The sequence below is a fragment of the Myotis davidii genome, unplaced genomic scaffold (assembly GCF_000327345.1).
Source record: "Myotis davidii unplaced genomic scaffold, ASM32734v1 scaffold107, whole genome shotgun sequence".
NCBI classification, from domain to species: Eukaryota; Metazoa; Chordata; class Mammalia; order Chiroptera; family Vespertilionidae; genus Myotis; species Myotis davidii.
This window is the reverse complement of record NW_006383012.1, coordinates 3,807,019-3,823,376: the sequence shown is the minus strand read 5'-3', so window position 1 is coordinate 3,823,376 and position 16,358 is coordinate 3,807,019. Positions and strand designations below refer to the sequence as shown.

Genomic DNA, 16,358 nt, shown 5'->3' with positions numbered 1-16,358 from the left:
ACCATACCAGGCAACTGGCCATATCATTCTTTGGTGGGTTAGAAACCACTCTAAAGCCACTAATTCTAGGCTACCTAGAAATACATAATCTTATGGAGTACCTAGTGATTAAGGGATGCCATAACAGTTTAAAAAGAAACCAAAAATTATTTTGTTCTTTAGAAGAGACTGTGTCAACAGCAGCAGTTTTAGTGGTGGCATGAAGAATCTGCAAACTCTTCACTATAATGAATCGGGAATAACTGATTTACAGATACAATTTTAAAGTCACAGGCAAAAGCAATTCCTAAAACTGGACAAGATCTTAACAATCCCCAGTGTGGGGTGTGTAGGAGGCAGCCGATCAATGATTCTCTCTTAGCATTGATGTTTCTATCTTTCTGTCTCTCTCCCTCTGAAATCAATAAAACAAACAAACAAACAAAGATATATATAAATAATAAAAATAAAAAATAAAATAAAAAACTGTACTTCAGTTAACACTAAAATTGGGTGTAACGGAGGAAATGTTTGAAGTTAGGGCTACTGATTCCAAACCTAAAGTCAATAACTACTCAGTGATTATGGAATATTGGGTAAGAACAGTGTGTACTCTCAAAAATGGAGATGAAAAATGCTTGCTGCGTTATCTTTAGTTTAAACAAGCTGATACAAGTGAAATTACTTTTAAACTGTGAAATGCTAAGTCTCTGTATGAGGTTTATTCAAACTCTACCAAAACCAAGTTATAACAGAACTGGAATCCCCTTTTTCGGGAGAGACATATCCTGGCAGGTATTTTCAGAAAATGCCCCCCACCCCACCCCCATTCCAAACCATTTTTTCTGCGACTGCACCTACGTTTTGTGCTAACCAAATTTAATTTGCTGAACATGTATCGTTTTGTCTGCCTAGCACCCTTTTCGACAGATAGAAACATCAATGATGAGAGGAGTCCCGTAGGCCGATGCTCTATCCACTGAGCCAAACCAGCTAGGGCAACCCCCGCTCTTTTGAGGCTCTCCACCACCACCACACAGGCCAGTGGGAGATGCTGTCTCTTCCTATGACCCTGCCTCTTCAGTCACAGTGACTTGGCAAAAGATGGGCTCCTCATCCTACCTAGACCAATCCTAGTAGCTCAATCCAAGCCGACCAAGCAAAGTGCTGGAGCCGTGGGGAAGTCTTTTCCTCTCCCTTGGTAGAGTTATGAGAACAGGCGTTTAGAAGCTGTTGGCATCCACTGGCCTAGCCACAAAGAGCAAGCATCAGTGGTTGAAAATGAAGCCTACCTTTAGAAAGAAACACAGCTGAGAGGTAGAGCGATAGGACAGAGGGGACAGACAGACAGACACAAATGGATTAGACAGAGTTAGTTAATTAGTTTCTGGTTGCAGATAATTCTGAAATACATTTTGCTTGACTTTTCACGGTTAAGTTCCTTGAACAAACAAGTTTCTTTTTCTTTATTTAAAGTTGGGTTTCTGTGACAAGGAACCAGATGATTACTGACTGACTCATATAACAGGCTAGAAAAGTTGTGAAGCTTGAGATGGGTATAACACCTACTAGCTAAATAGCCCTTCAGAAGGACAGCCAACACCAAGTGGGGAGAGAGTAGCTGTCACATAGGTTTTATGCGTGCACTCCAGCCCATGCCATGGGCCTCCAGGACTAACAAACACCAGTACTTCTCATTAACAAAGAAAAACAAAACAAGCAGCCCCCCTCGACCTCTAGTCCCCTTTGCTACTAACATCTCTCTCCCTCCAGCTACATTCACATTTCCCTCCCTCCTCCCCCATTCCTCCCTGTAATCCTGCCCATGGCCCACCATTCTACTGAGATGACTCTCACAAGACTAATGACCTTTGTTTGCCAAACTAATGGACATTCCTTGGTTCTATTTTTATTTAATCTTGTGGCATCTGCCATTATGCTCCTCCCATCCTGTCACTTTCTCCTCTCCTGGCCTCAGCGACACCCTGACTCTGTGACTCTCCTGAACACTCACTTCTATCTCTGCGTCCTCTGATGGGGACCCACTTCTGCAGCCCATCCTCTAACCACCCGTGTTCCTCAGGGTCTAGTCCTTGCTTTCCCCCCACCCCATGACTATCCTCTATGCCCCTGGCAATTTCAACTGCTCCCATTTATTCACTATCTTATTATCTACTTATGATGCTAAGTCTTTATCATTAATCCTGATATATTCGCAGGACTCCACACCTTTAATGCCAATGCCTATGCCCACCTCCACTGTGATTACCTGGCAAATTGCTATTCAACACTCTCTTCAGAAATCAGTACCTCTAGGAAGCCTTTCCTAAGCCAAAAAACCACTTTCAGTTGCAATGTGGTTCGCAAACAATGAAAATACATCCTGCATATCAGATATTTACATTACAATTCATAACAGTAGCAAAATTACAGTTATGAAGTAGCAACAAAAATAATTTTATGGTTGGGGGTCACCACAACATGAGAAACTGTATTAAAGGGTCGCGGCATTAGGAAGGTTGAGAACCACTGAGTCACATAAAACACCTAAGCTTTTACCTAATCTTAATGATTTCTCTCTCACCTCTACCAGTCTGATTTACCTTCTACCTTGGAGGCTCTCGGAAGACAGGAACTGTGTCTTAATCATCTTTATAGTCCTACAACCCAGCACGGAGTCTGGCATATAATCAGTTCTTGGAAAATGATATTAAATTGAATAAATAATGTAGGCCAGTCCAGCCGGTGTGGGTCAGTGGTTGAGGGTCGACCTATGAACCAGGAGGTCACAGTTCGACTCCTGGTCAACCGGTTCGATCCCCATTGTGGGGTGTGCAGGAGGCAGTCGATTGATGATTCTCATCATTGATGCTTCTATCTCTCTCGCCCCCTCTCTTCCTATCTGAAATCAATAAAAACATATTTAACCATTTGTACGCCATAAGCATCTATAGATGCAAGCAGCGGAAATTTTTAAATTAAATTCAAAATATTGTGGCAGTTTACTAGTTAAAAAAAAAATTATGACTTCTTCCATACATAGCTATGTCTGATCTCCAAGACTCCAGGGCTTAGCATAACTAATCAGCTAGACTTGAGTATCTCCTCCCAGAAAGGACACTGTCTGGCCCCACCACTCCTCCGACTCTCTCCTTAAAAGCCAGTTAAAACCCAATTCCAATTTCATACCCTAAAGGCCCTGATCAGTCGTCTCCTTTCAAGTGTAGGTGTTCATCCAGAAAGATTCATCTCACTTTAGTCTAGGCACAGACAAGAAGCAAGAATTGAGGCCCAAGGTTCCTTTAAAAGTCCAATTAATATAACAAAGTCTGGGGAGCTGAGTCCTGCCAGCTTTTGCCTTCAGCAGTAGCAATAACATCCATCACTAATGGCTAATTCAGGTATTTTCTCTAAAGGAAAAAATGTGCTAGTATGTCACATGTTTTATTTCATCTGATTTTTACAACATTGTAACTTTGAAACTAATACCCCCTTCTTCCCCAGTTTTACAGATGGAGGAAGCAGGCTTAGAAAGACCAAGCAATTTGCCAATTTACATCTGGTCAGTAGCAGAACTGGGACTCTAAACAGATCTGATGCCATGTGTGACTCTTAACCAATTTGCCGTAATACCTTTCTTGGTCTTTCTGATTTACAGCCACAAAGTGAACGGTGAGGTATGCAACTAACTGCAAGAGAACATTTTATTAGGTCCTTCAGGCCTGTTGTAATGGAACCTCCACACCTATATAGGGTCCCTCTAACTTAGAATTCATCACCAGAGGGAAAAGAACTCTACAGTTAGTATTAGTAATGGTTTCCACTCATCCATTTCCCTGGCTTTACCACAGAACACTAATCATTAAAATCAAATTTCAAATACAGTGTCATAGAGCATTACCTAAGAACGGACTGATCCATCTCATTAGTCCAATTTATAGTTAGTTAAGATTCAAACACTTTAGTGTAAGAGCAAAGTCTTTTTATTGTTGAAAACATATCACAGAGCAATCAAATTTCTGTTTTAAAATAAAGTTTTAAAATATTTAGTCTTTTCTGTTCTCTTTGGAAGTAACACTTTAATACATTGTACATGCACAGCAGCGTGGATTTAATTGCCACCAGTCCTACTCACTCGACTACAATTTAAATACTAAGTTAATATGTTGAAGAATGAACTGCTTTGACCAAAAAGTTTGCTCCAACTTTTAACCTTCTTAACTGAAGTAAATTATAGTTCCTCTCCTCTGGGTCAACCAGCAATGATGCCCAGAGAAAGAGATTATAGTTACTTTTAATCATACTGTTTTGTCATATTAATTTCAGTTAGTTCATAGACATACATCTGAAATTCATTACTACCTAGATATACTTTCATTTTTTTCTATTTATCAATTAGAAACAGATTATAAAGTGAGCAAGCACAAGTAATTATTAAGAGGGGAACCACTGCATTTTAAGGAATAACTAGTATTCAATTATTCAAGTCAGCAAGCATTCTTCCAGTGCCAAACATACAGTCTCCTTTCAATTCCAATATATCTGCTGAGTTTGGGCCTCACATTATTCAAGAGCTAAGGAGAGTCAAGGCTTTATTTCTAAGATACTTAATCCCAATGTTTCCTTCTGTGTGGTAAGAATGGTTATATTAAAACTTAAAGACAAGAAAAAATAAATTCTTGGAAATCGTTTTTACAACTTTGAACTCAGGGATAACTTTATTACTTTATAACACAGCTTCCCAGTACAAAAGCAATTCTCCCAAACAACAACAACAACAAAAAAGTGTTTCTACTGCTAAAACTATTACAATTTAAAATGAGCAAAAATCTAACTGAAACCACAAATCCTCACATTCTGAGGCTCTGGGACTGATGTCAAAGGAAGGAATCTCCAACAGCAAAGACAACAAAAATCAAGATGATCGAGGGCAGTGGAGAAAAGCAGGACTGAAGAGAAGAGGCGAGGTGATGTATCATGAAGTGGTGAGGCCATCAGCCACTTTCTCCACAAAAATCTCTGAGGCAGCAGAGCTGGGTAGTACATGCTACCTTGGGTCTCTCCTCTTGTTCCCTCACTTGGACTCAAAAACCTCTTTAGGACATCATCCATCTCCTGCAGAACTAACTGGGACTTCAGGAGATGAGTGGGGTATAAGTTCAGAGATCCTGGCTTCAAGCAAACATCCCTATTAATAGAAATAGGTGGGGGAAGAAAAACAAAGAAATAAAGGAAAATATTATTTATAAACACATAACTTTGGGGAGGGGAGGGGAGAGGAATAACACCTTAGGTCCAGGGGAAATTATTGCTGGCCTCAAGGACGGACTAACAAGGTGAGACAGTGAGGTTGCGCACCAGTTCATGTATCAATGAACACACCTTTTCCTACATTTTATACCCAGAGCCGAGGTAGGCCCAAATCTAGCATCCTAATGATAGTTCAATTTCCCTAAACAACTAAGCCAAAAAGTAACAATCTTATCTGCAAACTACCACTTCAAATTAAATCTGTATTTACAGAAAGATAAATCCTAAAACAATGTCTTACAAAAATCACAAAGTAGCCCGGCCAGGGTGGGTCAGTGGTTGAGGGTTGACCTATGAACTAGAAGGTCACAATTGATTCCCTGTCAGAGCACATGCCCTGGTTGCAGGCTCCATGCCCAGTGTGGGGCATGAAGGAGGCCGCTGATCAATGATTCTCTCTCATCATTGATATTTCTCTCTCTCTCTCTCTCTCTCTCTCTCTCTCTCTCTCTTTCTCTCTCTCTCTCTCTTTCTCTCTGAAATCAATTTTAAAAAATCACAAAATATCACATTTATATATTTTTTTATTCAAACATCTGATCTCAGCCCCTTCTAAATAAATGCCAATGAATCAAACATACTAGTAACTCCCACTTTCACACAGTTGACAGTCTGGCATAAAAGAAAGATGTGCTAAAACACAACAAAAAACACACACAACAACAACAACACAAAAATAAAAACACGTCTGGATGGAAATTGTGGAATTTTAAACGTGAGGGAAATTGTCCTGTACCAAGTTTTTCATAACATTGGTGTATGGTCCCCCCACCCCAAGAAGGATGAGAAATAATAAATGGAGTTGGGGCTACGAAAAATACAAAAGATAGTAGCAGCTAACACCGAGGAAAGACTTTCCATATGTGAAATAATTTCATCTTCCCAACAACCCTATGAAAGCCCTACAATTCTCTCCATTTACCAAGAAGGAAAGTTGAAAGAGGTTAAGAAAGTTGCCTGAATGCCAAAACTTCTAAGTAGTAGGGGTGGGATTAGGCACCATGGCTCTTAACCCTGTTTTGCTGCATATAATTCTGCCGTCATCACTAACACAACAACGTCAGACCCCTCATCTGCATACATTCATTCATTCATTTTTTAAAATATATTTTATTGATTTTTTTTTTTTTTTTTTACAGAGAGGGAGGGAGAGGGATAGAGAGTTAGAAACATCGATGAGAGAGGAACATCGATGAGCTGCCTCCTGCACACCTCCTACTGGGGATGTGCCCGCAACCAAGGCACATGCCCTTGACCGGAATCGAACCTGAGACCTTTCAGTCCGCAGGCCGACGCTCTATCCACTGAGCCAAACCGGTCAGGGCTATTCATTCTTTTTGAACACTCTCACATCTCTATATATTACAGACGAAAAACTAACCAAACAAACAAAAAAAGTAAGACTCAGAGAAACCGTCCCAAGGGTATGCAAGTAACCAAGTGGCGGAGTCCGGGCTGGAGCCCAGAAGGGCTCTGCCTCCTGCACCCCAGAGCCCAGCTTGGACTCTGTCAACCACGTTACAAGCTCCGTCGCGGGGGACCCCAGCACCACCTCACCCCAGCCTCGCGCCTACGAGGCTCCCTAGTGCAGACGGCGTTCCACCGCCCGCCACCCTCCACGGGCCATCCCGGAGGACAGGGCTCTTACCAGGGGGCAGTCGGGGGACCCTGGCAATCTTGCTTGTGAGCTCTGCAGTGAGCACCGCGAAGTCCTGCTCGAAGCCTTCGAAGTCGGACGACATGGCGGCTCCGGAGCGACAGGCCAGGCCGGAGCCTAGGTCGGGGCAGGGATAGCGCGGAGCTGGGGGACACAGTATAGGAACCCTGGGACCTGGCCTCGAGACCAGAGCGGAGAACCCGAGACAGCTCCCAGCCCGGCCGCTTCCTGGTTGTCCGCCACAATCTCAGTCCCCCGGAAACTGGGTTGGTACGCTTTTTAGATTCCTTTCAGGTTTCAACATGAACACATGCTCTGAGGAAAAGTACTTTAATTAGTGCCTTCAGGAAGCCTCTCAAAATAGTCGTCTTCTAAGGAATCCCTGAAAGTTTGTTTAACCCCTCCACGTTGTGGAAGCGGCTCCAGCTCTCCAAGGTAGAGGTCACAGGAGCTTGCTTCCGGGGGGAAGTTCGAGGCGGCGAACTTCCCGGAAGTGGCTGTCACGGAGGCTGCGCACCGGGCCGGAGCGGGATTCCAGCGGCGAAAGCGCCGGCGGAGACCGACTCGTGGTCTCGGGTCCCGCACTCCAGCCTCTAGCAACCGGGATTTGCGCTCTGCTTGTTCTGGACCGAGGTGCCCATGCTGAAGTCACTCGAAAAGGAGAAAATGTGTTCCGGGTGAGCCCAGGCCGCTCCGGAACTGCGATGGCCGAGGAGGGGGCACCAAGGACCAGACTGAGGTGGGAGTCCAGGCTGGGGATGTAACCATCTTTTTGGCGGTCTCCACGCCACCCGAGTTTGACCAGAATCTCCAGTGCTTTGGGACCAGCCACGCTTCCCAGGATGTTCCTACCCCGAGTGAGGATTTCTAAGAGCTCTACCCCGTGACACGGGCGGGAAACTGAGGCACAAGGCAGCGGCATCTGTCGCGTGGAAGTCTTTATCGCCCTACACCCCAGAGCTGCTTCCCTTGGGTCACTGCGGTTCCATCAGCAATGCCCGTCTCCAAAGCCTCCCGGCTCTCGCTGCGGAGGGAACTTCCTCTTCTTTTTTCCTAAAATATCCTCATTCATGTTCTTTTTTCATGAACGCCCCCAGTCGTGATTTCACACACAGCTCTCTCTCCTCTCCTTGCATTGATCTTTGCTTTCACTCTCTCGCTTCCTTACGTTTGGCCCAAGTAGACCCTTAGGTTGGTGTTTGGGGGGCAACCACAGGCAAATAATGTGGACCATGCCTGGCTCATACTTAATTCGAGATCGGGTGAGAGGTGGTGTAGAGCTCCGTAAAGGGAGTCGAATGACTGGGTTAAGCTGTTACCTTTGACCTGGATCTAATCACCGAGGCTCTCCCAGCCAACTTCTTTTCTCTAAGTAAGGAAGCTGGATTAGCTCAACTCTAAATCCCTGCTCCCCAGCTCTAAAATCTTTGTCTCCTCAAGCCATTCACTAAACGTTGGACAATCACAGTCCCCAGACAATCACGTATCCAGTTTACATGCCATTTAGATTTGAACCCTATTTGGGCTCTAATAAAAATAGATGTTTTGGTTGTTTGGGTTTTTGTTTTTTTTTTTTGACATTTGACAAGCTATCCCCGGTAGTGCACTGGTGAGGTGCTTTTGTTTAGGTGGTTATGGGAGTTAAGTCTAGGATGTCATAAAATTTTTTCCTGAACTTCCTCATTTTCTTTTCTTTAGATTGGGTTTCAAACCAAGATACTGGATTCTCCCAGTTCAGATAAAGAGCTCTGAGCATGTAACAGTGAAAATGGATAACCTGCATTCACAGCGCACAGACTGAAGACATGACACTTAAGGAACACACGTGGACTTGTGGCACATGGATATGTGTGCACAAAAAAAGGAAATCTGTCATTCTTTAAAGATAGGAAGACATTCTTCCTCACCAACATGGGTACTTTCTGCTCAGTTATCAAGTTTGAAAATCTCCAAGAATTAAAAAGACTGTGCCACTGGGGCCCCATTATAGCCCTCGGTGTTATAGCAATATGTTCTACGATGGCCATGATTGACTCTGTGTTGTGGTATTGGCCCTTACATACAACTGGAGGAAGCGTGAATTTCATCATGTTGATAAATTGGACGGTCATGATTCTTTATAATTACTTCAATGCCATGTTTGTTGGTCCTGGCTTTGTCCCTCTGGGATGGAAACCGGTAAGAAAAAGATCCCTTTAGAATTTAGATGAATTCTAATGATAACCTCATGATAATTTAGTTTTTGCTTTATCTTCTAGCCAATAATATCTAACACAGACTGCTTTTTGCTGTAATAGGGACTAAGTGCATTGCAATTACTGGTCATTTAAAGCTCAGATTATTTATTTCATGCCTGTTTAAAAATACTGATCTAAATCAGTATTTCCCAGAGTATTTTCATTTTATACTTGTCTTGCATTGAGAAAAAAAAATAAAATAAACATGGAGGGGTGGTGATGAGTCCATGGTCATAAGTTTAGGAAACAATGCATATCATATACACTTATTTATGATTTCACAATGTAGTTTGGTTCTATAATCTTTTTATATGTAATACATTAACATCCTCAGAACTGAGGAAAACTTTAGAAACTTTTGTTTAAATCATAAAGTTTTTAAATCATTGCAGTGAAGATTAGAAGTACAGTATGAATCAATTTATGGCTCCTTAAAATTTGTTAAAAAGTTTATGCTTATGAATTTCCATATTCCTTATTGAGGGACATTGCTTGGTAGAAATGCAGAATCTTGAGCTCCACTCTACTGAGTCAAAATCTGCATTTAGTGAAATCCCCAGATGATTCTAAAGTATGTTAACATTGGAGAAATACTAGTGCATTGTATTAAGTAAATAAAGAAATGGGTAAGACAGTTCATATTCTGAAAAATCTTGTAACTGAGGAGAAAAACCAAGGCACTTGAGGAAATAAACACAGTGTAGAATATGATGAGTGCTGTCATTTTCAGTTGGGGACCTGTGGGTGGAGTGGGAATTTCCAGAGGAGATGGGTAAAAGGCATTTCAGGATTTCAGGTTGAGTGCGTATTCAGAAACAATGGACAAATTATGTAGTGCAGAGAAGGCTGAAAGAAAGGCAGGTTATGGAAGGCCTCAAATACATGAGAAATTGTTAGTCCATAGGGAGTTCTTAGAGGTTTTCAAGCAGAGCTCTGACATAATCAGAAATGTGTTATGGGATGAATCTCCTACTCTAAATACCTGCTGAGTTGTCAGCTACCTTTTTTCCTGAACCCCTCCCATCCTACTAAGATTTTGCATAAGTAGAGCCAACTGTACTCAGTGGTAATGGACTAGGATGGCGCATAGGGAAGAGAAATTAAAAATGACTTCTGAGTAATTGGGAGAGTGATGGTGCTGTTACCAGAAATTTTATACATAAAAATATTTTAGCTCAAATAAAAGGATTGGAAATGTAAGTTAAGATTCCATCCTTCCCCCACCCCCATGAAAGAAAATTAAACCATAGGGAAGCATTTATTCATAAGGCTTGTTATTATTTAGGACTAGAGGCCCAATGCACAAAATTCACGCAGGAGTAGGCCTTCCTTCCCCCAGCTGCCAGCACCAGCTTCCCTCTGGCACCCGGGACCCGGGCTTTCCTCTGGCCACCGGCAGGCACCTGGGACCCGGGCTTTCCTCGAAGCCCCAGCTTCATCCAGAAGGTCGTCCAGTCTAATTAGCATATTATGCTTTTGTTATTATAGATATTATTATAGATTGGTTATCTGATGTATTTTTTGTTTATGTTTTGCTGCCAAGGAAAATTCTCAGGATAGCATGTACCTCCAGTATTGTCAAGTCTGCCAAGCATACAAGGCACCACGGTCACATCACTGTCGAAAGTGTAGCAGGTACTGTCTGTCTTTGCCATTCACTTTAGGGACTGATCACCTCGACAGGTGGTCTTTTGAGTCCTAATTTTATTCTCTGCAAGGTGGCTACTTTATAAACAACATTGTCAAAATACTTGTGTCCATAATCTCCATATCATTCTTAAATCATCAATTCTGATAATAAATACATCTCTTTTGTTATATGTGAAAAGACTTTTCTAGAAAATACAGATTAACTTTGCTTCTTCCCCTGCCAAGAGCATGGTTGAAAGTCATATCTGCAAATTGTTGCCATAGATCACGAATTAACTTCGAATTGTTCTGAGTCTAATTATAGAGGAGAGCTGCTTTTTTTCCTTTATTTTGACTAATTTTTACACTTTATGCAAATCTAATAAATAGTCCAGGTGCCTATTATCATAGTGTTTAATATAAAAAACTTAATGAGAGGAAAACTGAGTCACTATAAAAATGTGAAATAAGCTAGAACCTTTACAAATGAACAGCTGTATCCACTTCTTAATAAGAACTTTTGATGAGAGTGTTGAGGTTTAGGGAAACTGTGGAAGCAAAGAAAGTTGGCTTGAGGACAGGAAATTTTCAAGCAGTAAAAGGGAAGGAAGCTTGGTAAGACTTTGCTTATTATACCACATATTATATTTAGTAGTTGCTTGTTTAACTCAGAGGTTCCACATCTAAAGGATGAGGACAGGAAGGAAGTTACATGCGTCTGCTAGGTCCCATCAACCTCAGTGGAGATTTGTACATGATTTTGTTGAGTCTCTATTGTACTTCTCTTCAGTCACTGCATTTCAGAGCTGGAGGAAAACCAGGAACCATAGTCATTTCTTTATTATGAACCTCTCAGTAGGCCTCCTGACTTCTTGAAACAAATTCATAAGGAGCAGACATCTTTTCATCAGAAGCTGTTTCAAAACCTGCCCTTTCTTTCCCTGTTTAGAATCTAAAAGAAGTCACTGTCCCAAATTGTTTAAAAACTCATAAAGATGTTTCTTTTTGTTTCATGGATTGTAATTTCTTTTTGACTTACGAACATGCTGGATTCCTACTTGCTTGGTCTGTTTTTTTTAATCCTTACTTGAGGCTATGTTTTTATTTTAGAGACAGATGATGGGAGAGAGAGAAACATCAGTCAGTTACCTCCTTTATGTGTCCCAACCAGGGATTGAACCTGCCACCTAGGTATGTGCTCTGACCAGGAATCAAACCCCGGAATCTTTTTGGTATCTGGGACGATGCTCTAACCATCTGAGCCACTCAGCCAGGGCTGCTTGGTCTTTTGAAGACCAGTTATTTCAAGTCCACAGGATTTCCTGCCTCATGTTTTATGTAAATGTTTCTTGTTAGGTGTGTGCTGAAGATGGACCATCACTGTCCTTGGATCAACAACTGTTGTGGTTACCAAAATCATGCTTTGTTTCCACTGTTTCTCCTGTTAGCGCCATAGGGTTGTATTCATGCTGCCTTCATTTTTGTTATGACGATGTATACACAGCTTTATAACCGGGTAAGTGAAATGTTATGAAGTCATTTGTGCCAGATTAAATGGTTTTTCAAGATTATTTATGAGGTCCCTTTTGCAAATACATTTTTTATGATTTAAGTGGGGAAACACACTTTGCTTTACCTCTAAATGGATTCCTTTTTTAAAAGCATTAAAACTTAATTTTTTCTGGATTATTTTTCTCTGGGAACTCACCTTCTTAGCTCTGGTTGAATTGATAATTATTTTATTCTGTTTGTTTATTTATTTACAGTGGAACCGAGGTTCTCAAACTTAATTCATTCCAGAAGGCTGTTTGAAAACCAAATCATTTTTCCCCATTAGGAATAATATAAATTGAATTAATCCGTCCCAGACCCACAAATAATTCCCTGTTTTAACCTTTCTTATATACAGTACATGATTAATATGCTATTTAATATATAAACACTTTAAAAACAAAAAGGACATGAAATTAAAATTTAACAAAAAGGAGATGAAATGTACAGTAAAAATGAAAATTTAATAAGCAGCAACAAAAGCAAAAAAACACAAAAATATTCACACCATAATTTCCTGAGATGTTTGCAAGATGAGATTTAGTGGTAAACTGACTCATACTTTCACATAGTCTCCTATGTTTTTCGCCTGGGAGATGAGTTACTGACCATACAAGTATCCACATGAAAGGGTTGTCAGGTTGAGAATCGAATTGTTTGAGATGAGAGATGATTGAAAACCGAGGTTTGACTGTATGTTGATTCCAGAGAGAAGAAGTGGCGGGGCGGGGGGGGGGGGGGGGGAGAAACATCGATCAGTTGCTTCCTGTAGATGCCCTGACCAGGGATCGAACACCCCAACTTTTGGTGTACAGGATAATGCTCCACTCAACCGAGCCACACCAACCAGGGCTGTGTATGTAACTTAAGAAATTTCAAACTTGGTAGCTATGGTAAGAATAATTAGGAGGGCAAAAAAAAGAAGAAAAGACAACATGAGGGCTTTCCTTCTCCATCCCATTCAGGTTGTGGTTGTAGTTTGTTCATTTCTAATTCCAGTGCCTAGAACAGCGGTCGCCAACCTTTCAGATCTCATGGACCACCAATGGTCCGCGGAACACCGGTTGGCGACCGCTCCCTAGAATGTGGCTCATGGAGCAGGCACAGTCCTAAAATGCTCTGCAACGGATTGAGTCGATTTTTGGGCAGGTAGTCATGAGATAAAGTTCAGGGGACACAAATTCAGTGTCCTAAAGGGGCCTGCAAGGTAAATGAGGGACACAGCCCTCATGGGACTGTGGCACACTGGGGAACATGCCTGTCACAGAGAGGACAACCCATATTCTATTTCAGCCAGCTTTTCATGTTTGAGAATCCAGCCCAGTGATGCTAGATCTTCCAAGAAGAAAAAATCTGTTTTTTTAAATGTGAAGTTTCCTGATTTTTAAATGTGGGCACCTAACTAAATATTTAAAACATTTTGCAAGCCAGGCAATACACATCTTTAGGCCACATTTTGCCAATTTTTCACCTCTGGTTGTGGAACATGAGGGAAGAAACAGCTGAGCCCCAGGCTGTCTTTTTTGCTGTGGAAGATTACTGTAAATACAGACAAGCAAAGAGGAGAGGTAGACAAAAAAACAACTTAGTGTCTAAATTGGTGAACTTAGTGTTGTAAATGCAAATTAATGTTTGTAGGGTATGCCTAGCACCTTTTGAAGGTGCAATGAAAAACAACCCCCAAAAAATAACATTTGAGAATAACTAAGAATGATATAGTATATGAATGAGTCAGTATGAGTTCAAGCCACAGTGTTCATTAGAAACAACTGTGTTTGCTCTGGCCACAATTTCAAGCTACCATTTTTGATCATTTTAATCAAGTTGTTTCAGTTTCAGTTGTTACAGTAGCCTAACCACTTAACGACAACCCAATTTTTCGAGCGTATGTTGTTGTTTACAGCTCTCCTTTGGCTGGAACACGGTCAAAATTGATATGAGTGCAGCCCGGAGAGATCCTCTTCCAATTATTCCGTTTGGATTAGCTGCATTTGCTGCCACCTTGTTTGCCTTGGGATTAGCTTTAGGAACAACCATAGCCGTTGGGATGTTGTTTTTTATCCAGGTAAGTTCCTCGGTTACTTCTAGCTAAAAGCTGTCGAGTTATTGGGGCTGCTTATAATGAGGACAGCCTTGATGCATCACCCAACCCTTTTACAACTCTTAGTGTAAAATAAGCTGATTTTGGTTATACTTCATGTTTCTATTAGCCTGTGATCAACTTCTTTGATTATTTTTCCCAATGCCTATACTTACAAATCATGTTAAAAATAAACTAAAATTCTGTGGTGTAAAAACCTATGTAAATGGAATTAGTTATGTGTAGGAAAATCAAATAGAATTTGGACTGAATATATTCAACTTCTAAGGCAAGCAGAATACCTACATTGACTGAAATGAGTCATGTACTTGTATTAAATAGATTAATCATATTTAAGTTTAAATAAAACAGTGATGAGATTTTAATAGCAAAATACACTTACGTATTGATTGAATGAGTTATATCAATATTTTATTAGTACTCTAAAAACTTTATTCAGAAGATAATCCTTAAGAAACATGAATTATTATTAAAACAATATATTTAGATTTGCTTATGGGTTTTATTTTAAGAGGCTTTGTAGTACGGTGGTTAAGAAAAAGGGTTTTCGAATCAGGTGACCACACACTGTGTTCCTTAACCTTTATCTTGGTATCTTCATCTATGGAATGGAGCAATAAACACTATCACATAGGGTTTGTTAGTATGAAGATAATAATCTTTAATGAACCAAAGTTCCAGTATAAAATTTTGCTGTCTATTATTTAATTTTCAGATAAAAATAATTCTCAGAAACCAAACTTCTATTGAATCATGGATTGAAGAAAAGGTAAATTTAATACTTGTTTTCCTCAGTATCATTAAAGTACTGATTTAACTAATAGACCAGATTAACTAACAAATGCCTGGAAGTGAAAATTTGGCTACCAAATGGCTTCCTTAAGTCATTTGCATGCCACATAAAAGGTAAATGTAGAAGACAGTTTGATTCCTCCCCGGTTTAATGTAACTCCCAGAGAAATACGCTTCTCATACACTCTGAGAGGAACCACAGATTGAATTTGGATGGGGGTTGATTTATACAATTCAGTAAACTCATACATTTTACAGGTTGATTATTCTTTTAATTGAATAACATCAATATCACCTCTAACTATAAGAAGATTTTCCTTAAAATACTGTCCCTTGATAATAAAATATTTTAAAGTATAATTTCTAGTTAGATTGACATAAGATTAACAAGTGTTTTTGCTCATGACCAATCTATAGTAATAAAAGTAATATGCTAGTTAGACCGGACATCCTTCCGGACGACCTTCCAGTTGAAGCCGGGGCTGCAAGAGAAGCCCGGGTCCTGGGTGCCAGAGGGAAGCCAGTGCCAGCAGCCAGGGGAAGGAAGGCCTACTTTTTCATGAATTTCATGCATCGGGCCTCTAGTGCTCTTTATAAAGTGCTATGCTAAACCTAGGAATTATTTTAAAATTGGTGCTTTGCTGCTGAGTAAAAATTCAAGCTTACAGAAAATTTATTGAAATTATCACAAACTAAAATTTATACAACAAATGTCAACTACGTTTGTTCACTTATTGTAGGAATAAATAATGTATCTTTATACCACTAGGTGTCAGTGGAACTTAAGAAGATTCTAAGCCAGTATTGCCTTAAGTTAAAGCTAACAACTTAAATGCCTAGAATATAATTTATACAACTCAAATATTTATGTATATGCATAAAATGTATACATAAAAGCAAATATAAGTATATATACATGTGTAGTGGTATAAAAACTGAAAGATGTGCTAGCTTTTAAAAATAATTTTCATAAAATGATGACTTCCCTGTTACACCTTTCCTGGCCATTCCCACGGGTGTCACTGCACCCCAGGATACAACCATTGCAGTCTATTGCCCCCACGAAACAGTTCCTCCATTCTGAATAAACCCCCTCCCCCTT

The 16,358-nt window shown here is 40.5% G+C and overlaps 2 protein-coding genes across 7 annotated transcripts in view; one reads left to right on the top strand and one right to left on the bottom strand.

Moving 5' to 3' along the window:
- Nucleotides 1-7,380, bottom strand: part of VTI1A (vesicle transport through interaction with t-SNAREs 1A) — a 313,354-nt gene extending 305,974 nt beyond the window's left edge. For 4 of the 6 annotated variants that reach the window (XR_001512316.1, XM_006778717.2, XM_006778719.2 and 1 more), the window contains exon 1: nt 6,938-7,380. Coding sequence is in view for 5 of the 6 variants with exons in the window: in XM_006778717.2 (XP_006778780.1) it covers nt 6,938-7,031 (94 nt within the window). In the remaining variant the exon portion in view is untranslated. The remainder of the gene's footprint in view (nt 1-6,937) is intronic. The other 2 variants (XM_006778718.2, XM_006778720.2) reach the window with 2 other exon arrangements.
- Nucleotides 7,381-7,455: 75 nt separating this feature from the next.
- The window catches only part of ZDHHC6 (zinc finger, DHHC-type containing 6), a 10,760-nt gene continuing 1,857 nt past the window's right edge, over nt 7,456-16,358 (top strand). Inside the window, 6 exon segments of the mRNA XM_015557961.1 lie at nt 7,456-7,685; nt 8,645-9,124; nt 10,727-10,818; nt 12,169-12,328; nt 14,267-14,428; nt 15,180-15,233. Of these exon segments, the coding sequence (XP_015413447.1) occupies nt 8,858-9,124; nt 10,727-10,818; nt 12,169-12,328; nt 14,267-14,428; nt 15,180-15,233 (735 nt within the window). The 5' untranslated portion in view covers nt 7,456-7,685; nt 8,645-8,857.